Source organism: Dasypus novemcinctus, chromosome 26 (assembly GCF_030445035.2).
Source record: "Dasypus novemcinctus isolate mDasNov1 chromosome 26, mDasNov1.1.hap2, whole genome shotgun sequence".
Lineage (NCBI taxonomy): Eukaryota > Metazoa > Chordata > Mammalia > Cingulata > Dasypodidae > Dasypus > Dasypus novemcinctus.
In genome coordinates, this window is record NC_080698.1 from 57,041,323 (window position 1) to 57,065,219 (window position 23,897).

The 23,897-nt window shown below is 54.4% G+C and overlaps 2 protein-coding genes across 7 annotated transcripts in view; both read left to right on the plus strand.

Annotated features, from left to right (window-relative positions):
• PODXL2 (podocalyxin like 2) overlaps positions 1-14,718 on the plus strand; it is a 50,886-nt gene extending 36,168 nt beyond the window's left edge. Inside the window, exons 5-8 of the mRNA XM_058288765.1 lie at positions 9,880-10,036; positions 10,670-10,731; positions 13,070-13,249; positions 14,007-14,718. Coding sequence (XP_058144748.1) covers positions 9,880-10,036; positions 10,670-10,731; positions 13,070-13,249; positions 14,007-14,219 — 612 coding nt within the window. The 3' untranslated portion in view covers positions 14,220-14,718. The remainder of the gene's footprint in view (positions 1-9,879; positions 10,037-10,669; positions 10,732-13,069; positions 13,250-14,006) is intronic.
• Positions 14,719-14,941: 223 nt separating this feature from the next.
• Positions 14,942-23,603, plus strand: ABTB1 (ankyrin repeat and BTB domain containing 1). 6 transcript variants are annotated; one of them, XM_071212248.1, is made up of 13 exons: positions 14,960-15,099; positions 15,481-15,589; positions 16,304-16,331; positions 16,512-16,567; positions 17,693-17,837; positions 17,963-18,122; positions 19,074-19,119; positions 19,468-19,584; positions 19,672-19,790; positions 20,016-20,114; positions 20,210-20,377; positions 22,788-22,988; positions 23,085-23,603. In XM_071212248.1, exons 3-13 carry the CDS (start codon positions 16,324-16,326, stop codon positions 23,289-23,291), a joined length of 1,326 nt encoding a protein of 441 aa, XP_071068349.1. In that variant the 5' UTR covers positions 14,960-15,099; positions 15,481-15,589; positions 16,304-16,323; the 3' UTR covers positions 23,292-23,603. The 6 variants fall into 6 exon arrangements, with proteins under 6 accessions (XP_058144751.1, XP_071068349.1, XP_058144750.1 ...); XM_058288767.2 differs by having other exon boundaries at positions 14,962-15,099; positions 16,304-16,366; XM_058288768.2 differs by lacking the exon at positions 15,481-15,589 and having other exon boundaries at positions 14,942-15,099; positions 16,304-16,366.
• The last annotated feature ends 294 nt before the right edge of the window (positions 23,604-23,897 follow it).

A 23,897-nucleotide genomic window follows, 5' to 3' on the forward strand; every position in this document is an offset into this window, starting at 1 on the left:
TTCACTAAAGGACTGTCACTGTTTTTCCCCTTCTTGTCCTGGAGAAATTCTCTGTGCTGTGATAGGCAAAGAATCAGATCCTTGCATCTCAATAGCTAGGATTCTTTTGCCTTCAAAAACTCAACAATATACCTCTTGATTTACTACTACTCTATCTTTCTGCTTCCTACCCTGGATTTTCCTTGTAAGCTTCTTTCCAGTTTCCTCTGTGAGTATTACCTATGATATGTTGGGTAAAAACAGGAAAGCAGGTGACTCTACATTGCTTTTTCTAGATCTTGAGGATCAAATTCCTGGAACTGTAATTCTACCTTCCAAGACTTTCCATGAAGGATTGTCATTACTTTTCTCCTTATCTTTTCCTGAAGATGTGTTTTCTGCATAGCCCTAATATGTTTTATGCACATTCTTACTTTGAGGCCCAATAAGATGTTCCAGGCTTTCTTGTACTTTCTCTGCTCCATCCCTGGAATTAGCCATTTTCTAAGGAGCCCTAGTTACTTTTAATGAGGAAGGTATTTAGAAGCCAAATTCTGGGTTCCAGATTTGCTTATGGTCCCTGGGGTATCATTGCTTATAGACCCTTTTAGAGGAAGACCTGAGGGATACTTATCTATATTTCTCTCTCTTTATAAATGTCCATATATAAATATATAATACCTGTACCTGTATGTTTATATATGTACATGCACATATTTAAAACTCTGAGTTCACACCGATACTTCCAATTCAAGTGCATCACCATTGGGTTCTTCTAGCCTTCCTCTGTTCCACATTTGTATCTTCCTTTTCTCAGAAACTTGACTCCCAACATCCTCAACATGTTTATTAATTTGTTCAGTTCTATAATACACAAAAGTAGCTGAAAATTGTTAACCCATACAGCTGCAAAAAAACTAACCTACTGTGTAAACATCAATATTTGTCTAAATTTCTTTTATCTTTTTATCTTTAGGCTGTTCAGAAGTTACTTCAGTTCTCTTTTATGCTTGTGGTGTAATTATGTTACACATTTAGATGTAGTTAGATTTATTTTTTTGTTTGTATTCATTTTTAGGGTTCTTTTCTCCATCCCTGTTGATTTATTAAAACACTTTTTTATTTTGAAATACTTTCAAATGTACAGTACAGTTAGAAAAATACCAACTCCATACAGAGAACTCCAACATACTCCCCCTCCATCCCCACTGATTACCCAGATCTACTAATTTTAACATTTTGCCACATTTGCCATATCATTCTTTCAGTCCATCTGTCAATCAATCCATCTTTCCCTCTCTGTCTGTCTGCCTTCCTGTTTGTCTATGTATTTACCAGTCCATTTTCTGAACATTTGAAAATGTATTACTGAACATTTAATACTGTCCTGTACATTTTCTAAGAATGAGGATATTCACTTACATAACCAACTTAAGTACAGTTAGGAAGTTCAAGAAATATAACACTGAAATAAAGCTCATAATCTATATTCCAATTTTTTTTTTTTTAAGATTTATTTTATTTATTTCTCTCCCCTTCCCCCTCATCCCGGTTGTCTGTTCTCTGTGTCTATTTGCTGCATCTTCTTTGTCTGCTTCTGTTGTTGTCAGCAGCATGAGGATCTGTGTTTCTTTCTGTTGCATCATCTTGTGCCAGCTCTCCGTGTGTGCGGCACCATTCCTGGGCAGGCTGCAGTTTCTTTTGCACTGGGCGGCTCTCCTTATGGGGCGCACTCCTTGTGCATGGGGTTCTCCTACACGGTGGACACCCCTGCGTGGCAGGGCACTCCTTGCGCGCATCAGCACTGCGCATGGGCCAGCTCCACACGGGTCGAGAAGGCCCGGGGTTTGAACCGCAGACCTCCCATGTGGTAGACGGACGCCCTAACCACTGGGCCAAGTCCGCTGCCCCCAGTTTTTTCATATGTCCCAACAATGTCCTTTTTTTGGGGGGGGTGGGCAGGCAGGTACCGGGGTTGGGTACTGAACCAATAATGTCCTCTTGAGCCTTTCCCCCTCCCTTATTAGACCCCGTCTAGGATCCCACATTGCATTTAATTGTCATTGTCTCTTTTGTTGCTCTTTCTTTTTTTTTTAATTGCAGGAACAGATATACAACATAAACTCTTCCATCTCAACCATTCCCAAGCACACCATTCAGTGGAATTATTCACAATGTTGCCAAATTCCATAACTAAAACTTTCCCATCTCCCCAAACAGAAAACCTACACACATTGTACATTAATTTCTTCTTCCTCCTGCTCCCCACCACTGCAACTGTACTTTAATTTCTATCTCTATGAACTTGCATAGGCTTTGATATAGTCTCTATAGTTACAATGGGGATTGAATTTAGCATCCTAAATCCGTAACAATCTCATTTGCTTTGATACCAACATAATGTCAATAATATACACATGCTAGGGAGTGGATGTGGCTCAAGCAATTGAATACCTGCTTTCCACATGGAAGGTCCCAGGTTCGGTTCCCAGTGCCTCCTAAAGAAAATGAGCTGATGCACTGAGCGGGTGCAACAAGATGACGTAACAAGATGACACAATGAGGAGACACGGCAAGAGACATGATGATTAGGAAACAGATGTGGCTCAAGCATTTGGGTATCTCTCTCCCACATGGGAGGTCCTGGGTTCAGGTCCCGGTGCCTCCTAAAAAAAAAGAAGACCAGCAGACACAGCACACAACAAACAGACACAGAGAGCAGACAGTGAGTGCAAACAACAAGGCAGGGGGAGGAAAAATAAATAAATAAAAATCTTTAAAAAAAAAAAGCTCAGGGGAGCCCATGTGGCCCAGTGGTTTAGCGCTGGCTTCCCACATATGAGGTCCCAGGTGCAATCCCTGGACCCCAGTACCTCCAAAAAATATTAATATACATACACTATGTTCCTATACCATCTGTACCTCCATTTTTATGTTGTTCTTGTCACATATTACATGTTTATACATTGAGTCCAAAACCACTGATTTATTATTACATTTTATGCTTTTTTAAATCTTGTAGGAAGGTCAAAGTGGAGTTACAAACCAAAAATGCAATAAAACTGACATATTTTCCCAGGTTTCCCTCACCAAAGATCTTTATTTCTTCAAGCAACTTCTCTCTTTTGTCTATTTTCCTCTTCTTTTCACCTGTAGAACTCTCTCTAGTATCTCCTGTGGGGCTGGTCTAGTGGTGACAGATGCTCTTAGCTTTAATGTGTTCATCTCTTACTCACTTTTGAAAGGCAGTTTTGCCAGATATAGAATTCTTGATTCTTGGTTGGTTGGCTTTTTTTTTTTTTTGCTTTCAGTACTTTAAATAAGTCATCCCACTGCCTTCTTGCCTCCATCATTTCTGATGAGAAATTGGCATTTCATCTTATTCTGATTCTCTTGTAGATAAGTTGCTTCTCTTTCGGCTTTTAGAATTCTTTCTTTATCTTTGGCATTCACGGTTGGTATGGCTAGGTATGGGTCTGTTATCTGGGTTCCTGTTTGGAGTTCACTGAGTGTCTTAGACTTGTATATTCATGTCTTGTTAAATTTGGGAGGTTCTCAGCTGTTGCTTTTTAAAATATTCTCTCTGACCCCTTTTCTCTTTTTTCTCCTTCTGGGACTCCCTCAGTGTATAGATTTGTGTACTTGACAGTATCTCACAGGATCCTCAGATTCTGTTCAATTTTCTTCATTCTTCTTTCTGCTTCTTAGACTGAATGATTTTGATTTTCTGATCTTCTGATCTTTAAGTTCACTGATTCTTTCCTCTGCCAGGTCCAATCTGTTGTTGAACACCTCCATGGAATTTTAATTTCTGTTGTTGTAGTCTTCATTTTTGTTTGGTTCCTTTTAATAATTTCCCTCTCTCCATTGATATTCTCTTTGTGTTCTTTCATTTTCCTGATTTCCTTTAGTTCTCTGTCCATGTTTTCCTTTTATCTCTTCGAGCTTATTTAGGACCATTTTTTTAAAAAAGCCTTTGGTATTGTTACTGGATTTCTTTTAGGTTCTTTGACTATGATGGAGAAATGAATTTCAAGAGCATGTTGGGTGGGTTAGGCCAGTAATTTATTCAGGTAGGGAGGGAAGAGAAATGAGAGAAAATAGCAGAGCAGGGGTCCCAGGTAGAGAGGAAGGGGCTGAAAAGTGATAAAGAGGGTTGATTTATGGGCTACAATTTCCCATTATAGGTTATAAATGCCCAGGTTATACTTGCGTGGTGATTCAAGTGGGGGAGAAGCAGCTGGAGCCCAGGTCCAGAGGCAAGAGAGTATGAGAGAGTGAACTCAGACCTGGGCTGCTTTTTAAACTGCTAATTATTCCACCCCTTTGCTAATGGCAGGGGAGGAGTTCCAGCTGTTCACTGGTTTGATTGCTTATTTCCCCCATCAGTCTCCCAGGAGGGCCCAATGATAAAGTCCTTCCGGGAATATCCAGGGCTACTCCTGGTTTGGAGGAGTTCTTCTGAGTGGCAGAATCTTGGGGAGGGTCTTCCAGCAGCCATCTTGGGGTTATTGATGTCCACGTGGACTTCTTGCCAGGTTCCAGATCCATCTCCTGAGTCCCTATCTTACTAGCCTGCTTCAGTATGTCCCAGGTCTGGTCCTCCTCAATGATATTAATAGTTTGTCATGTTTTAATCTTCTCCTTTGCTTGGGCCATCACTTCCTGTTTCTTTGTAAGTTTTGTTATCTTTTGTTGAAACTTGGACGTTTTGGTATTTTAATGTGTTACCACTGGAATTTAGACTTTGAGGAGTCTGTTCCTTAATTTTTTAGCCAGGTAGTGTTATGGCAGAGCTTTTCTTGAATGCCAGGAGCTAACAACAACAACAACAAAAAAAAAAAAAAAACAGGAAAAAAAGAAAGCACCATTTCCAGTCTTTGCAGATTAACCTGTGGAGGGCTCTCCTTCAGACCTTATCCATACAAAGAGTCCAGAGAAGAGTCTGAGCCCAAAATGCAGGGCCTCTCTGGGCCTTTCTGCCCATGTGTCTGGTCTTATGTATATACATGCAGCTCTAGGAATTCACCTTAGGGGGATACAAATGTCCCCCTCCCCTAGGAAACGACTTTTTTTTTTACAGTCCCAGGCACCATACTGTATGTCCTACAGCCAGGAATCCCTTACCCAGACCGCACAACCTGACTGCTCTCCCACAGCCATATTTGGAGCAGCCTTCTCCATGTAGGGTACGTTCTGGGATGGCGAGTCCTGCAGGGAACCACCAGACAAATTGGGCCAGACATACAGGCTCCCAGCATGTGCATGAGGGTACTCTGCTCCCTTGGGAACCAGGACCAGGGATCAACACTGAGAGAACAAGCTGGCTCCTTGCCGAGCTGTCGAGGGGTGCCTGGGTAGCAGCCCAGCCAGGGCACCACGAGATCCTCCTGCCTTTAAGTAGTCTTTTTCTTGATTTCGCACCACTCTGTTCCTGCAGTCCTTTAACTGTTTTCTAGAGCTTTGAGAAAGATGTTTCTGCCAGGTCTTGCTGGAGGTTCTATGGGAAGATGGAGCCTTAAAATATCTCACTCTACAGTCTTGATACTCTAATTGTATTTTTTGAGTATGTGAAGCATTAATGTGGTCCTACATGTCTAAATGATACAAAAATTTATCCTTAGAGAATCCTTACTCTCTCTCCCCACCCCATCTCTTTCACCCATTCTACCCTTTCACCTTAGGGAACCAATATCTTTAGTTTCTGATTATCTTTTCTGTGCCTTTTTCTTTCTACAGAAATAAGGAGGTAAAAGTATAGTTTCTTCTTTTCTTTCTTGCAGAAAAAGTAACATGCTATTTATATTCTTTTGCCTTTTACTTCTTTCCACTTAACAGTATATTTTGGAAATCACTTTTACAATTGAATAATACTTCATATGTGTGTTTTCCATAGTTTAATCAACAAGTCTCTTTCCTATGGACATTTAAGTTGTTTCCAGAATTTTGCAATTACTTAAAATGCTGCAGTGAATAACCTTGCATAGCTATATTTTCATATTGTTGGAGTAAATTCCTAGAAATGGAATTGTATATGCAGTTTGTTAGATATTGCCAAGTTTCCATTTCTCTGTCATACTTTTTAGAAATTTGGTGGGTCTTAGTTTTCTATCCTCAATGTCTCTTAACCTTTTTATCTTTTTCATCTCTTTAAAATCTCGATGATGCATTCTGGGTGATTCCCTAGCTGTGTCTTCCAAATTAATAACTGTATTCACTTGTGTCTAATATTCTGTTTAACCCATCCATTGAGTCTTTAATATAGATGACTGTATTTTATTTTTAGAATTTCTACTGGTTCCAGATCTGTCCCGTTCTTTTTTCTCTTTTGTCAAGGTTTCTGTTCCTTCCTTTCTCTCTTTGATTGTTTTAAACATTTATTTTTATGATCTCTTTCAGATTGTTATAGTAATACTACATCTTGGGGTATCAATTCTCCTTGTCTGTTGCATTTACAATGTATTTTCTGGTATGTTTTGTGATTTATTATTGTGATATCCTCTTCAATCCCACATCACTGAAAGAATTCTACAGTGCAGTTTCAGGGAATCTCCAGGAATTCTAGTAGTTTTAGACTTCAACAGTTTAGACTATATACCCAAGTAAAATGCAAGCCTGGGTTTTTTACTTATCTTAGGTAAATTTTTCCCCCTGACTATGCGCATGGGCAGATGACAAACTTCCTTCTAGTTCCTCCAGTTGAGTGGGAAGTTTTTCTAGGCCCCAGTTCACTGTCCTATCTGTGAGTCCTGAACCCCCAGGAATTTGCTGTGCAGTTTTACTCCTGCTTACTCTTCTAGCTTTGAGTTTCCTCTCCTTCTCCCTTCTTTGAGCTTGGGCTTAGCTATGTTTTTATTTTTATTTATTTATTTTTTTATTTTTAAAAAAGATTTATTTATTTATTTAATTTCCCCTCCCTCCCCCGCTTGTCTGTTCTCTGTGTCTATTTGCTGCGTCTTGTTTCTTTGTCCCTTAGCTATGTTTTTAGAATCTCTTTTGTTTGGCTATATTTGCCCAGAAGCCTATGTGTTTGTAGCAAGGTGGGAGAGGGGGTATTCAAATCCACTCCATCTGCTTTGTTGCCAGAAGCTAAAATGATCTGATTTGTCCCTTCTTGTTTGCCATAGGGCCTATCCCAGAAGCTCCAAGGGTTGACTGTAACTGTTGGGCCTTTGAAATGGAGCCCTTGGAGAGCAGTAATGGTGCTGGAGCTAGGGTGGAACAAACAGTGTGACGTGCTAGAGGGATCACATGCACGTGAGTCCGCAGGGGAGGCTGTTAGCACCCACCAGCTCTGCACTAGGACACGCAGGGGAGGCTGTTCGCACCCACCAGCTCTGCACTAGGACACGCAGGGGAGGCTGTTCGCACCCACCAGCTCTGCACTAGGACACGCAGGGGAGGCTGTTAGCACCCACCAGCTCTGCACTAGGACATGCAGGGGAGGCTGTTCGCACCCACCAGCTCTGCACTAGGACACTTGCTTCACTTAACAGAGATTTAATGGACGTGTAATATGTGTCTGGACGGTGCACAAATCAGGCATATAGCTTGACGGACTGCTGCAAACTGTCCACACCCATGTAACTAGCACCCACATCAATAGAGAAAACATGATCACTGTCTCCCTAGAATCCTTTTCACACTCCCTTCCTGACCCCAGTCCCCAAGGGGAACCATTTTATTGACTTGTAGTACCAAAAATTAATTTTGCATGATTTTGACCTTGATAGACATGGAATCGTTCAGTATCTATTTTGTCTGGCTTTTTTTGCTCAATATTCTGCTTGTGAGATTCATCTACATTGGTGTGTGTAGTTGGCATTTCTTCATTCTTGTTCTGTATAGTATTCTATTTGTTTATCCCTTTTACTGTTAAGGGTCTTTTGCGGAGTTTCCAGTTTCAGGCTATTGTGAATATGCTGCTGCAGGCGTTCTTGGATGTTTTTTGGGGAGCATGGGGGCACCTTTCTGATGGGTAGATGTCTAGGAATGGGCTGGCTGGGTCCCAGTGTATATGTGTATATTCAGCTTCAATAGATGGAGCCCAAAATTCTTCCAGAGTGTTTGCACCAGTTTTACTCCCATCAGCAGTGTTTGGGAATTCTGGTTCTTCTACCTCTTTGCCAACCCTTGGTATCGTCCATCTTTTTCATTTTAAAAATGGAAGGTAGGTAGTGATACCACTTCATTTTCTAACTGAAAGGTAGATAGTGATATCACTTTGTGGTTTTAATTTGCATTTTCCTGATGGCTAATGAAGTAAGAGTACCTCTTCCTATGTTTTTTGACCATTTGGATAGCCTCCTCTGTGAAATGCCTTTTCAAGTCTTCTGTCCATTTATCTGTTGGGTTATCTGTTTTTTTCTCATTGATTTCTATTACTTATTTTCATATTCTGGATAAAAGAATATATTGGATATTATTATAAATATCTTTCCCCCCTCTGTGGGTTGCCTTTTCACTCTCTTAATGGTATCTTCTGATGAAAGAAGTTTTCAAAATTTTAACTGGATCATAATACAGTACAGTTTATCCATTTTTTCCTTACGGTTTTTGTGGTCCTTTTAAGAAAACTTTGCCTACTCCAAAGTCACGAAGATAGTCTTCTATGCCTAATTCTAAATGCTTTAGATCTGCAGCCCACCTGGAAATGATTTTAGTATGTGATGGGAGATGTGAGCCAAGATACCTTTTTGTCTTTTCCATTGGGATATCCAGTTGATTGAACAAGTACTTTATTTTTGATTCTCATGGTAAGCTTTGGGTGTTTAGGACCATTGCCCATCTTTTCAGGTGAGGAAAGTGAGACTCAAAGAGGTACAGTATTTTGTTTTAAAGTCACAGAGCTTGTAAATGGATTCAAACCCAGATTGATTTGATTTCAACGCCAGGGCTCCCCTTGCCCCTATCACTGAAATTCCATTTTCCCATCTATAAAACAAATGGCATGAAAACCCAGCCATACAGAGCCTCCCAGGTCTGATGTTGTGGGTCTGTGGGCATCTTGACCCAGGAGTATGTGGGGAATGCATATGTGGGGCAGCACAGGCTGCAGGAGAGGAGAAGGTGCATCTTATGGCAAGAGTTGGCTGCTTTGGTCAGTCACCCACTCTGGGCATGCAGCCCTTCCCTGCGCGCGCACACACACACACACACACACACACACACACACACACACAATCAGTCAAGAAGGTAAGAACCATTTCAGAAACTAGGTCTTTCCTAGCTGCTGTGTACCTATCTCCAAGCACCCACCAGTCATCTCCCAAATTTAGAACTGAGTTTGGCTTTCTTTCAGGCCAGTGAGTGCCAAGGCTTGAGCTGGCACTTGCCACAGTAACAGGGAACCGAGGCACAGCACTTTAATCACCCTGGTGACCTTCAGGTTGGCATGGCAACTAGGGGATAGGTCATTGGCTTGGCTATAGCTGAAAAGAGGTCAGGAGTGGCAGGAGACCCTGCAGGGGTGAAAAGCCTGTGCCCTCCCGGGCAGTCTGGCTCTCGGTCCCACAGCAGGGCACCCACAAGACAGCCGAGCACCTGGGAGAGCAGTGTCCAGCTGGGAGCTGTGGAGGCGGGTGACCAGTGGTGCCACGTGCACATGAGGACAAGGCAGCTGGAGAAGAGCCAGTGGTGGGGAGGTGCCATGGACCAAAGTCACACAAAGCTACCGCCCCACCCAATGGCCAGTCACACCCAAAGGCCCAGCTCCCATCCTCTCCAGTGGTCCCCAGAGCTTGCCGGACAGCCTTTCTCTGGGAGTAGCTAGATCACCTTTCTAAACGTTTGGCTGCTGGGCCGAGGTTGGAGTGGGAAGCTAGACCTGGAGGCAGAGGGGTCCAGCGGAACCTTTCTCCTTCACTGAGGACGGGCAGGGGACTCTCTCTCTCCTTGTAGGAGGTGTTCCGGCAGCACCGAGGGCTGCAGCTCCTGGCCCTGGTAGAGGAGGTGCTGCCCCGCCATGGCAGTGGCCGCCACGGGGACTGGCACATCTCCCTGAGCAAGCCCAGCGAGAAGGAGCAGCACCTTCTAATGACCTTGGTGGGCGAACAGGGTGAGTGACAGGAAGGAGAGAGTCGGTGCCTCTGGAGAGAGGGCCTGGGCTGGCCGCACTACACCAGCAGGCATATCCTGAGGCCAAGGGCGGTCACCTGCAGAGCCATGGGGAAGCACGTGACGAAAAGAACTTCTGAACTTGGGCTCAAGGGCAGGAGGATGAGCTACTGACAGGACCCCAGTTCAGCATTCAGGGGGTACTGCGAAGCTTGGGTTCTGGAGAAGAGGAAGAGGGTGTGGAGCTGGTTATTGGGAGCAGGAGTCAGGGTGGGTGGGTGTGGTTTCAGCACAGGCCTGAGCTGAGCTGGGCACTGCCCATGCTGTGTGGGGTGTAGGGGCGCGTGCCAAACGAAGCCGCGTGGGCTCGTCACAGTGACCGTCCAGTGTGATCCCTGTCCTGCCGCACTGGAGGCATCCGCTACGTATTTTTCAGTAAATCAATTCAAGGGAAAACAAGTACAGGTGAGACTGGGAATAGCTGTAGCATGAGGATCTGTATAACTGCGAGCCAGGAAGTGAGGCTAAGGAAGCTCAGGCTGGAAGCTGTCTGAGAGGATTGCTGGGCGTCTGTGAGGGAGAGCCTCAGTCGCCGAGGCTGTGCTGATAACAGTGTCTTCTCCCTCCCCCCCAGGGGTGGTGCCCACTCAAGATGTCCTTTCCATGCTGGGTGACATCCGCAGGAGTCTGGTGGAGGTAAGAGCTGTAGGCCTTAGGACCAGTTACTGCTGACACTCCTCCCCCCAGTTCCTTACAGGAACCCTCTGGAAACAGGACTTACCTCTCTCCAGGACAGGAAGCTGCCTTACCCTGTGGTCCAAAGGGGCAGAAGACAGAGTTTTGCTCTTGGCAGGCTCCTGGGTTAGGGAACTCAGACACAGCTCCAGTGGGAAGATAGAGCATATGGACAAGTAACTGCAGAGCCAGGCAATGCATCTCCCAATGGGAGAGCACAGAGTAGGTGCAGTCAGGGGCTGCAGAGGGAGCCAGGCAGTGGTAAGAGAAGGGGAGGCAGGAGAGGACTCAGACAGGGAGCTTTCTGAGGGCAATTTTTATGTTTAAATGGGAATTTTCTGGGGAAACAGTGGGAGAAACACCCTGTCTGGCCAAGAGGATTGAGCAGAAAACCCGTAGTGGTCGTAGAGTGTGATGTGGTTCCTGGAACACAGCGCAGGCCTTCAGGGAGAGCATGAGACAGAAGTGCTCCATCAACCACCGACCACCAGCTCTCTAACTGGAGGCTACTAGTGCTCATCCACCCAGGCGCCCCTTGGGGGTTGGGAGTGGGGGCCTGGGGGCTACCGTCCTGTGAGGTGTTTGACCCAGGGACAGGCTGTAGCTGCCTGGCCGTCCTGAGACACCTGGACCGAGGGGAGAGCCTGGCTACCTCTGCTCCTGAGCTGCTGCCTCCACGCAGGACTGCACAGAGACAGTGGCCCAGGGGGAAGCCCAGAATCCTCTTCTCTTTCCTGCTCCTCACACCACCTGCACCACCTTAACTCCCCTCTGACCCATACAATTAAGAGGACAGCCACCATCTCCACAGCTCTACCTCTACGAACTGAGAAACCCCATGCCCTAGGAGCAGTCCTTTTCAGTCTTGAGAGCTCTGGGGTATTTGACAGCAAAAATGGGCTGTGTGTCATCTTGGGCCCCTGCTTCCTTATCTATTACATGCAAGGCTGAGAGGGCTTCTGTTGTTTTCCCTTTGATAAGCCCACTGAGTGTGTGCTATGTGCTGGACTCTGCCCTGGGTTCTCTCACTTTGTCCTCATCTGCATCCCACCAGGTTGTGAGGGTTAAATCTGGCACCCCACCATGTACTGCTGAAAACCCCTGTAAGACGAGAGAGGGCTCAGGGACCTGCCCGTGACTGCACAGTTAGTAGGTGGGAGAGCCAGGCTTGGAGCTTCCATGTCATACTGGCCAGATGGCCACTGAGGGCCTTTCCAGTGCTGGAATTCTGGGTTTAGGAACACTGGGGCTGGGGAAGCTCGGGCTGGCTTCATCCTTTCTTTCACAGAGGCAACTCAGTATTCATGTGGGAGCATGGGGAGAGAGGAGGGCACTCAATTCAAACTGACTGATCAAAAGGCCTCCTGGGTCCTTGGAAGTAGACTAGTAGGTGAATTTAGTAAGTTCATTAGTGGGTGAATCTAGCAAGGAAAAAATGACCCTTAATAGCTTCAAAATGAATACTGGAACTATACAGGGTGAGTCAGAGAGCCCAAGGAAGAGCTGACCCCACCTTAGAAGGCCCCCGGGCAGCGTGGGGTCTCTGCATCAGGAGCCAGTGGAGGCCGTCTGCACCCTGGCCCTGCTGCTGTCCTCGAGAAGCACGTCGCTCTCCTTGCTTCCTCTGCCTGACATTCTGATCTGTGGGAGAGTGGCTCTGCCTGGCCCAGTGGGGGCACAGCAGCCACTTGGCCACAGGAGGCAGGCCCTAGGGCAGCCCCGCCGGGGCCACAGGCAGGTGGGGAAGGGTGCTGGGCAGCTCAGAGCAGGTGGTGCCCAGGGGGAGGAGGAGGCCAGGTGGCCCTGATGCACCTTTCCTAGGGTTAGGAAGCCTAGACTACTTCAGCACCCCTCCCCACGTGCAAAGGTGGAAGCGTTTGCAGGAGCCTGATCCCGTGAGTGGGTGGGTGCTGGGTGTGTGGGGAGGGGCTCACACTACCCTTACTTTTCCCTTCTTTCTTTCCTTTACCATCAGTGGAAGTGGGGCTCTGGGCTCCGTCTAGATTGGATAATGCCTAGCAAGGGTTGGGGCAGAAGTCATGGTGGGGCTGGAGGGTGGGAAGGTGGTGAGGAATGAGGATGTGGGGAGTAGGGGGCTTGGAGTTGCCCTCAGGCTAGTGGGCTGGCCAGAGCAGAGAGCCCTGATGGGTGAAGGTGCAGGTGCAGGCCTCTGAGGGAGCGCCGGGGCCTGCGGCCAGCATGTGCCAGCACCTTTAAAAGCTTGCCCCAGGCCCTGAGCCCCTGGCCTGTGGACCCAGGACACAGCAGAAGCTTCTGGCTGCCCTCCCCCTGCTCCCAGATCGGCATCCAGAACTACTCCATGACCAGCAGCTGCCAGGCACGGCCCAGCCAGGTGCGCAGCGACTATGGGACGCTCTTCGTGGTGCTGGTGGTCATCGGTGCCATCTGTGTCGTCATCATTGTGCTCGGCCTGCTCTACAACTGCTGGCAGCGCCGGCTGCCCAAGCTCAAACACGTGGTGAGCGTGGGGGCATGCGGGCAGCAGGGCCCCAGGCTGAGTGGGTGCTGGAGGAGCAGAGTGCCCCACGAGCTCCCCTGGCCTCTCAGGCGCCGCTTCCTCCCCAGTCAGCTGGGGTGTAAGAACGGCCCTTGGCTCACACAATGGCAGCTACTTGTACAGGGCCTGGCACCCCAGAGCTGCACCTCCCTGCAAGCGCCAGCCCGAAGGCAGGTGCTGGACGTGCAGGGAGAGAACGGGGTGCTGGCTCGCTGGGTCTGGGGGAACTAGGGGAACCCTGGAACTGGGTTTTCTGGGGGCACCAGTGCCAATTCCAGGCAGGAGGGGCCTGCAGGGTCTACGCTTCCTAGAGGGGCGCCTGGGAGGGCTGAGGCCGGGAGGCTGCCCAGGGAGGAAGGAAGCAGGCTCTGCTGACCCACCTCAGCTCTGCCCACCTCCAGACGGCCGGTCTGCGCTGACTGCTCTTCTGTAAAATGTTGGGAGGGGTCAGATGATATCTAGAAGGCAAAGGATTTTAGAATTATTTTTAGAAAGGTCTAAAGCTCTGGGACCAGAAGAGCAGGGATCCCTGGGATTTGTTGTCTAGGGATTTACATACTAGGAAGGGAGACATAAATGACTAGATTACGGCCACAAGACCAGGGAATTGTGGAACCCAGCTCAAGCCGGAAGGTGCGGCTGTTGGGGGCAGAGGAGGGCGTGGGGGCCGTGGCCGCCCAGCGCGCCTGCCCAGCGCCCCCCTCCCACCCATCCGCAGTCGCACGGCGAGGAGCTGCGCTTCGTGGAGAACGGCTGCCACGACAACCCCACGCTGGACGTGGCCAGCGACAGCCAGTCAGAGATGCAGGAGAAGCAGCCCAGCCTGAACGGCGGCGGGGCCGTCAATGGCCCGGGGGGCTGGAGCGCGCTCATGGGGGGCAAGCGGGACCCCGAGGACTCGGACGTGTTCGAGGAGGACACGCACCTGTGAGGGGCGCCCGGCTGGGACGCGGCAACGCGGGCCCGAGGGAGCCAGCCTAAGCCGGTCGGCGGGTCCTGGCTCACTGGGCCCCCCGGCCGTCCCTGCGCGCCCGCGCTGGGCACGAGGGCGGACCCCGCGGAAGCCCCGCACCTTCCTGCCCTCCCGGGTTTCTCCCGCCGCCACCCCGCAATGTGGCCCTCCAGGCGGGGATTTCTCGGCTTCCCGCCAACATTACGAAACAGTCTTCGCACAGATCCGCTCCCCGCTCCCGCCCCGCGGCCCTGAGCATCTGAGCCCGAGGCTCAGGCACCGCCCCGGGGCCCCCGCCGTGGCACTGAACCCTGCTTTCCCGGCCCCACTGAACCCCGGCTCTGCGGCCCGGTGCAGTCGCTGCCTCTGACCCTGTCCGTCCGCCCCTGCTCAGAGTGCGGGGAGCGCGGGCGGCGAGTGCATCCTGCACACCGGGACCCCCATTAAACCCGTCCGGGAGGCGAAGCTGAGCCCAGCCCGTCCGCCTGCCCGCCTCGTTCTTCCAGGGTTGGGGTGTCTGTGATGGAGGCGGGGGCCGCGAACTCCCACTGTGGAGCAAAGGGAGGCCTGGGCGGCCGCGACGGGGGTGGGGGGCCGTAGGCCGGCGGGGCGTGGTGACTGGAGGCTGAGAGGGGTCCGGGCCGCGGAGGTCGGTCCTCCCGGCGCCAGGCGCCGCTGCGGAGCGCAACTCGGGTCGGGGCGGCCCCGGGGGCGGGGCCAGCCGGCGAGTGTTTACATCCGGCCCGGACGCGCCGCTGTCGCTGCCTGGGGTCTTTCGGCCTCAGGTCCGAGCCGCCCGCGACATGGACACCAGCGACCTCTTCGCCAGCTGCAGGAAGGGGGATGTGGGCCGAGTGCGGTGAGAGGCTCCGCAGTGCCGGGCCGCGGGAGGGGGCGGAAGACCTCTGGCCGCCGCTGGCTGGGAGATGCTGTTGGACGGCCTCAGGGAAGGAGAGCACCGGCCAAGAGGCGCCCGGGGCACAGAACCTGAGTAGAGCTGGGGGATGCTCAGGGGCCGCGCAGCCTTTGGGACGGGCGTGCTCAGGGGAGACGCGTGGGGGATGACTGACTCCGGGTGGTCTGGGAGGGCTTTCTGGAGGAGGGGATGGCTACGCGAGGGCCCGAAGGAGAAACTAGCAAAGAAGAGGGGCAGCTCCTCTGAGCGAGCAGGGCCCAGATGCTCGGGCCCTGTGGAATCCAGACATGGATCTGTTCTCTGACATTTCTTGGCCTGGCGCAGGGGACACAGTATCGGCCTGCGGTACCCAGGAATTCAATTTTCAACAGCCCCTAACTGCAGCTAAAGCAAGTCTGGCGCTGAGATCGCTGTTTCCGTGGGGCAGACGAGGGTGGGTGTGTGCCCGTTGGGATCTAGGGCACCTCTCTTCCTTGGCTGTCCTCCTTGGTCTCCTTTCTCTCTGCCTTCCTTTCTCTTGCCCTGGCCCTGACCACCCATGGGGCGGTCCAGGCTTCCTGTGGTTTCTCCCTCCTTTAGACTCCCTTGTCCTATTCCCAGCATCAAGAAGCCACACAAGAGTTGATGACCCCCAAAGCCATGTAACCCAGAGCACTCCCAGGTCTAACTTGTAAATCCTGGACGTCTCTTCTGGGCTGCCCCTACCTGACTCAGACATTCATGTCCAGATTGAAATTCTCACCTTCCTGTATACCAGTGATGGCTTTCCCGGCATCATTGCTGACTCCTCTGACTTTTTACCTTCTAGAATCTGTGCATTCTCTCCACACCTTATCACCTGGTCTATACCACTTCCATACCTGCCATGCTGCTGCCTCCTTTTTTGCTCCCGTACTCCTCCCCAGGTCTCAGCCTCTTCTGCTCCTGGGCCTGGCCTTTGCCCCTCCAGCCTGTCATTCCTCTGCCACCTGCCGTTGATGTTCCCTATCTCCTGATGCTTTCCTTTCTCCAGACCCTTGTCTTGTTTGTCCCTTTGTCTGGAAGGCTTTTCTTGCTCTGGCCTGCCTGCCTCCCTTGCCCTCCCCTAGAGTCTCCTCTCAGACCACGACCCGGTCCTGACCCAGGCCCCGACCTCCTCCCTGCCCAGGTACTTGTTGGAGCAGCGAGATGTGGAGGTGAATGTGCGGGACAAATGGGACAGCACGCCTTTGTGAGTGCCGGTGGAGGGTGGGCAGGGTGGGCAGGGGACAGCACCCCTTTGTGAGTGCTACCTAGGTGGGTGGGATGATCAGCGCAGACTGGGGGTGGCCCTTTGGCGCTGACCACTGCTTCATCACCCTCCTTCCCTCCTTCAGATACTATGCCTGCCTGTGTGGGCATGAGGAGCTGGTACTCTACCTTCTGGCCAATGGTGAGAGGAAGGGGCAAGGACACTGTGTGCATGTGCACGTGTGTGTGTGTGTGTGTGTGTGTGTTTACATCTGCAGATACCCAGGAGCTCCCTTGAGTCCTCTTTTTATTACCCTCACTCCCACATCTAACCCCCAGACGTGGGAGTGAGTCCAGTTAGCGCTACTTTTGATCTGCTTTCTCCTCTTCTTCCTCATCTCCATGGCTACCTCCTAGGCCAGGCTGGTGGCGTCAGCATCTCTCTCCTGGATGCAGTTCTCCCAGCTTCCCCTCTTACCCCACCTGCAGTCTGTTCTCCATATCGCAGGCAGGGCGATAGTCACATAACAACCCTGATCTGCTTAAATCCTCTGATGCCTTCCCACAGCATTTAGAATAAAGCTAGAATGCCTTCCCGCACCTGCCAGGTCCTACCTGACCTGTCCTCTCCTCTCTGGCCTCATCCCCACGCGCTCTCCCCTGTGCTCACGCCTTCCAGCTGCGCCAGGCCTTCTTTATGCCACACCTGCACTCCACCCTGGTGCCTGCCCCGATACTGTGCACTTGCTGTTCCTTCCGCTCGGACTGCCCGTCCCCCAGGTCTTTGCATGGCTTACCCCCTCCATTCAGGACTTTGCTGACTGCCACCATTGTCACCTTTTGCCTTGCTGTATTTGTCTTAGTAACCACTGGCTTGTTACCAGATGTTATTTGTCAACTTGCCCAACACCCTTCTCCCCCACTGGACTGTGAGTTCAGTGAGTGTGGGAACCTGCCTCTCCTGTCATGGCTGTGTCCCCAGGGCCTAGCACAGAGCCAGCCACAGAGTCTGCTCTCATTTGCCATGTGGGTCGATGAAAGTGTGCCTAGTGAGTGGAGGATTCGCGTGTGTCTGGGTCCCAGGAGGGAGGATGCCAGGGTCAGAACAATCCAGGCGACTTTGGGAAAGGGTCTCCAGAGCTACGGGCCCCTTGTGAGTGGAGGTGGAGAGAAGGGGCAGGGAGACTGGAATTCTCCCCAAGCTGGCAGAGACGTGGTCCCGGGCTGGCCTGAGTCCGAGAGGCAGCCGCACCCACTGCGCTCCAGACCCCTCCCCCGCCTCAGGGGGCCGGCCCAGGCCCCGCTGACTGAGCCCTGCCCCCCCCAGGAGCCCGCTGCGAGGCCAACACCTTCGACGGCGAGCGCTGCCTCTATGGGGCGCTCAGCGACCCCATCCGCCGGGCACTCCGAGACTACAAGCAAGTCACGGCCTCCTGCAGGAGGCGGGATTACTACGACGACTTCCTGCAGCGGTGAGAAGGCGTCGGGTCCACACAGGGTTGAGAGCTCTCTTTCTGGGTTGGTGACGGGAAGGGGGAAACGGAGGGAGCAGCCCTGCTGAACGCGCCTTCTCCCCCGCCTCCACCCGCACCCTCAGGCTCCTGGAGCAAGGCAGCCACAGCGACGTGGTCTTCATCGTGCACGGGAAGCCCTTCAGGGCCCACCGCTGTGTCTTGGGTGCCCGCAGCCCCTACTTCGCTAACATGCTGGATACCAAGTGGAAGGGCAAAAACGTCGTGGTCCTCAGGCACCCACTGGTGCGTCCTCCAGCGTCCCCAGGAGGAGCCCCGGGCCGGGCTTGTGTCCTCCAGCGTCCCCGGGAGGAGCCCCGGGCCAGACTCGTGTCCTCCAGCGTCCCCGGGAGGAGCCCTGGGCCATACTCGTGTCCTCCAGCGTCCCCGGGAGGAGCCCCGGGCCGGGCTCGTGTCTTCCAGCATCCCCCAGCGTCCCCGGGAGGAGCCCCGGGCCGGGCTCATGTCCTCCAGCGTCCCTGGAGGAGCCCCGGGCTGGGCTCGTGTCCTCCAGCGTCCCCGGAGGAGCCCTGGGCCGGGCTCGTGTCCTCCAGCATCCCCCAGCGTCCCCGGGAGGAGCCCCGGGCCGGGCTCGTGTCCTCCAGCGTCCCCAGGAGGAGCCCCTAGCCGGCTCGTGTCCTCCAGCATCTCCGGGAGGAGCCCCGGGCCGGGCTTGTGTCCTCCAGCATCCCCCAGCGTCCCCGGGAGGAGCCCCGGGCCGGGCTCGTGTCCTCCAGCGTCCCCGGGAGGAGCCCCGGGCCGGGCTTATGTCCTCCAGCGTCCCTGGAGGAGCCCTGGGCTGGGCTCGTGTCCTCCAGCGTCCCCGGAGGAGCCCTGGGCCGGGCTCGTGTCCTCCAGCATCCCCCAGCGTCCCCGGGAGGAGCCCCGGGCCGGGCTCGTGTCCTCCAGCGTCCCCGGGAGGAGCCCCGGGCTGGGCTCATGTCCTTCAGCGTCCCTGGAGGAGCCCTGGGCTGGGCTCGTGTCCTCCAGCGTCCCCGGAGGAGCCCTGGGCCGGGCTCGTGTCCTCCAGCATCCCCCAGCGTCCCCGGGAGGAGCCCCGGGCCGGGCTCGTGTCCTCCAGTGTCCCCGGGAGGAGCCCCTAGCCGGCTCGTGTCCTCCAGCGTCTCCGGGAGGAGCCCCGGGCCGGGCTCGTGTCCGGGGGCTGCCTCTGATCCCCCGCTCGCTCTCGGTCCACAGATCAACCCGGTGGCCTTCGGGGCCTTGCTGCAGTACCTGTACACAGGTGACCCACCCTGGGCGCGAGTGCGGTTGGGGAGGGGCTGCCCTCTGGCCAGCAGTAAACCCAGGAGCGGCTTCTGAGGGTGGAGCCGCCCATAAGCTGGCGTCGCCTCCCCTGAAGGCAGAGGAATTCCAGAAGCAACAAGGGTTGGGTTGTGGGACTGTGGCCGGTGTCTCCGCACCCATTCTGCTCTGGAAGAGCTTATCCCACCCACATCCCTGCCCATCTGACCTTGGGACCTGAGGCTCTTCTTGATGAGGAACCCAGGCAGCAGGGATCCGAGGGGCCCCCACCCTGCCTCCTGCCTGACCGCCAGGCCCTCTGGTCCCTGACCACCCGCCTGGCCCGCAGGCCGCCTGGACGTTGGCGTGGAGCACGTCAGTGACTGCGAGCGCCTCGCCAAGCAGTGCCAGCTGTGGGGCCTGCTCAGCGACCTCGAGGCCAAGTGCGAGAAGGTGTCCGAGTTCGGTGGGTGCAGGGTGTGGGGTCTGGGGCATGGGTGGGAGCTGGCAGTGCCAGCCTGGCCCCTGCATCTGCGCGCACCCCCCCCCACAGTGGCCTCCAAGCCTGGCACGTGCGTGAAGGTGCTGACCATCGAGCCGCCCCCGGCCGACCCCCGCCTCCAGGAGGACCTGGCCCTGCTGGCTGACTGCGCCCTGCCCCCTGAGCTGCGGGTGAGTGTGGGTGGGCCGGGCCACCTGCCGAGGGGCGCCAGCAAGGGGAAGCACCACTCACTCCCATTCAATTCCTGACCCTTCCTTTTTCTGAGCTAGTTGTCGATTTTTCTTATTGCTTATTTGGTTTGTATTCAAATCTGAGAACAAGGCTCTTGGCCCAGGGCTGGCTTCTGTCCCCACCTCACCCACTCCAATGGGGCTCCTCTCTCCCTCTCTCCGCAGGGTGACCTCGGGGAGCTGCCCTTCTCGTGCCCGGATGGCTTCAACAGCTGCCCCGACGTCTGCTTCCGTGTGGCTGACTGCAACTTCCTCTGCCACAAGGTGCCCACTCCCCGCCCCCCGCTGCCCTGAGCCTTCTGTCGGCTCCTCCAGGGACAGGGCCTGGCCTGGCACCCCCTGAGCCTGGCCTTCCCCAGGCCTTCTTCTGCGGCCGCAGCGACTACTTCCGGGCCCTGCTGGATGACCACTTCCGGGAGAACGAGGAGCTGGAGGCCTCGGGGGGCCTCCCGGCCATCACCCTGCACGGCATCTCTCCCAGCATCTTCACCCACGTGCTCTACTACATGTACAGTGACCACACAGAGGTGGGGCGCTTGGGAGGGGGCTGCCTGCACTGGGTCCGGGGACGGGGGGCGGCAGCCCAGGTTGGGTGCACGTCCCCCTGGAGATGGGCTCCAGGGAGTGCTGGGGCCCCGGTCGGGGCCTGGGGGAGCTCTGGCTGGCTCCGTGAGGCTGTGGAGGATGGCTGCAGGACCGTTTTGGATATTTCTTTGAGACAAAGGGTGCCTTGTCAGGTTCCAGATCGGGAGCAAGTGACAAGACGCATGTCATGAGTGCTTGCCACTTAGGGGACTCTGCACCCTGCACAGGCTTGGGCCAGGGCCCTGGAATCCCAGGCTCTCCAGCTGGAGAGGCAGGCAGGGGCAGTAACCCTGAACCATCCCCATCACTCAGCAACCGGAAGCCCTGGGCCTACCCCTGGGTGACTGCAGATCCCTGAGGTTTGTTCTCGTGTCAGCTCTTATCCCGCGATCTGCCTTTTTCTTCATCTGCCCCCAGATGTCACTGACACAGGGCCATGGGGACAGCTGCCATCAGTGCTGAAGGCTTTCCCTGCTGGAGTGTATGTGTGTGTGTGTGTGTGAAGGCCATGCTGCTGTAACAAAGAGCCCTGAAAACGTGGCAGCTTAAGGAAGAGAGAACTTTGTTCCTAAACTTCTGAGATGAGTGCCCTAGGCAGGTTTGTGGGACCCCAGCTGTCCCTTGGTCTTGTCGCCCTGCCTCACCCCAAAGCAGGGTCGGCCAGCTTCTTCTGTCAAGGGCCAGGTAGCAGATACCACACAGTCCCTGTCACAACTTCTCACCTCGGCCCTGTAGTGGAGAAGCAGCCTTGGACAGAAAGGAACGGGCCTGAGTGTGTTCCAGTAAAATGTGTCTCTACAAAATCAGGTGGAGGCCAGCGTCCAAGGGTGATGGTCTTCTCTGCACCCAGAGCTTGGGCCACAGGCAGGGTCGTGTTCTAGAAGAGGAGCAAGAGGAAAGCAGGGCACGCAGCTTCCTTTGTCATAAGCAGCGTGGAAGTTGCATGGGCTGCTTCTCATCTCACACCGGAGAGAACTCAGTCAGCGGCCTCGCTTTCCAACAGGGAAGAGACGAGGTCTGCGGCGGAGCAGCCGTGGCGGAGCCATCCCCCGTCACTGATGGAGGGGTCAGTGCATGTTGTGGGCGGCCCTTCGCTGGTGGCCTGGGCTCCGTCCCCCTGCCTCCCCTCACCCCTGCCCGCTTCTGCAGGTGGTCCGGCTCTCCCTCCGGGGCCCACCTTTGCCTATGCAGGGGCGGCTGGAGAGGCAGAGTGGTTCCACGGCCTCGCGCCAGGACTTTGGGGCAACCCAGCTTGACTCCTGGGCTAGCCACTTCTGAGCCATGCAGTGCTGGGCAAGTTACTTAAAACGCCTGGAGCCTTGGTTTCCCCATCTAGAAAATGGGGGTGACAGCAGGACCCGCGCCCTTAGGTCTCTTGCAGATGAAACGCGTCGTCCCCGGCCCCTTGAGGGGTTGGGACTGCGCCCGTAGTGGGGGATGGACAGTGCGCGCCGGCCTCCAGCGACGGCGGCGTCCATCCTGCAGTTGCCCAGCGCGCCCTGTGGGGGCCAGAGCCTGGGCCGAAGCTGGAAACCCGTCTCCCAGCTCAGGGTACGGGTGTAGGTGCAGCTCCAAATCCCCAGTGACGGTGTCGGGATTCAGGTCTCTGGGACCTCAGGGCTCGGGCTCTGTTTCCTGGGGCTTCCCTAGAACACGGTGCCACAAACTGGGTGGTTTAGAACAACAGGACTTCGTGGTCTCTCAGTTCTTGAGGCCGACAGTCTGGAATCAAGGTGTCGGCTTCCTCGGAAGCTGTGGGGAGAGTCCTTCCTGCCTCTCGCAGATTCTGGTGGTGCCTTGGCGCTCCTTGGCATCCCTTGGCACCCCTGGGCATCCCTTCGCACTCCTTGGCACCCCTTGGCATCCCTCGGAGCCCCTTGGCTTGCTGCTGCAGCACGTCAGGCTCTGCCTCCACCACCCCGTGGTCTTCTCCCTGTCCTGTGTCCTCTCCCCTTGTAAGAACACTACTCATGTTGGGCTAAGGGCCCACCCACCTCTTGTATGGTTTTATTCTCACTTAGTCAACTCCATTTTGGGGGTTAGGATGACAACAGACCTTTTTGGTGGGCCAAGGTCAACCCATAACAAGCTCTCCCCTGCCAAGGCCCCGTCCACTCGGATTCCGGGGCTCTCAGCCTGGCAGAGGCCCAGGAAGCTGTCTCAACCCTTGCTGCCCCTTGCGGGCCCCTTGGATTCCAGGGAGTCCCGGTAGGGCCCCGGCTGGCCTGGCAGGGGGCGCTTGGTGCCCACCCTAGGGTCCTGCCCTCTCCCAAGCAGGTCCCAGCCTCAGCTGCTGGCACCTGGGAGGCCCCGGGTGACCTGGGGGCGCCCCCACCCCCTCTCTGCCTGCAGCTGCCACCTGAGGCAGCCTACGATGTGCTGTGCGTGGCCGACATGTACCTGCTGCCGGGCCTGAAGCGGCTCTGTGGCCGCAGCCTGGCCCAGCTGCTGGACGAAGACAGTGTGGTGGGCGTGTGGCGCGTGGCCAAGCTCTTTCGCCTGGCGCGGCTCGAGGACCAGTGCACCGAGTACATGGCCAAGGTCATCGAGAAGGTGGGCCAGCAGGGGAGGCCAGGGCGTGGTGTGTGTGCGTGTGTGCATGTGTGTGCGTGCGCTGGGAGTTGCGGCATGATCCTGCCTGCCCCGCAGTTGGTGGAGCGTGAGGACTTTGCCGAGGCCGTGAAGGAGGAGGCGGCAGCCGTGGCGGCCCGGCAGGAGACAGACTCCATCCCTCTGGTGGACGACATTCGCTTCCACGTGGCCAGCACGGTGCAGACCTACAGCGCCATCGAGGAGGCGCAGCAGCGGCTGAGGGCGCTCGAGGACCTGCTCCTGTCCCTCGGCCTGGACTGCTGAGCGGGGCGGGCGCTGGCTGCGGGCCACTGCCGTCCTGCTTCTTGCACACTCGTGGGGAGGGGCTCCGTGGGGGAGCACCAGGGGACGGGGGCCCCGCCCCCAGCACAGACTAGCCTGGCGCCCCTGGGGCTGGGCAGCACTCAGGGACACCCACCGGGAGGTGGGCCTTGGTCTCCCCTGCAGCGCCCAGGACCCTCCCAGCCAGCCTCCCGTCCCGGCTTGCTCCTCTGAGCCTGGCTTCTCCCATGGCACCGACCAGGCCAGGAAGGGGCAGGTGGGCATCTGTGGGTGACAATAAAGCTTGAATCCACAGTGGGGAGCCTGAGCCTTTGTCCTGAGAGCCACGGCAGCCTGCAGAGGGTGGGAGCTGGCCCTGGGGGCTTCCTGGAGGTGTGAGGGGCAGGGGAAGCAGCAACCTCTCACCAGCCTCCCCCAGAGCTTCCAGGCAGCACCCGGGCAGTGAGGGGCCCGGCAGGGGTTCACCCAGTGCCGTCGTCACCTTGCGGCTGTGGGGGTTCTCTGGAGCTAGAGTCCCAGCAGCAGCCCCTCCTCTCCCAGGTGAGGTCACCCCACTGGGTCATGACGCACCTCAGGCCCAGCTGCCCC

What these genes read in the sequence shown, in the direction of transcription:
- ABTB1 (XM_058288766.2), top strand. Translation starts at nt 15,444, where the DNA reads ATGGATCTGTTCTCTGACATTTCTTGGCCTGGCGCAGGGGACACAGTA. An exon ending in TACGACGACTTCCTGCAGCG is followed by an intron (nt 17,838 to 17,962) that starts GTGAGAAGGCGT and finishes CCGCACCCTCAG; the next exon opens with GCTCCTGGAGCAAGGCAGCC. An exon ending in GCTGCAGTACCTGTACACAG is followed by an intron (nt 19,120 to 19,467) that starts GTGACCCACCCT and finishes CCTGGCCCGCAG; the next exon opens with GCCGCCTGGACGTTGGCGTG.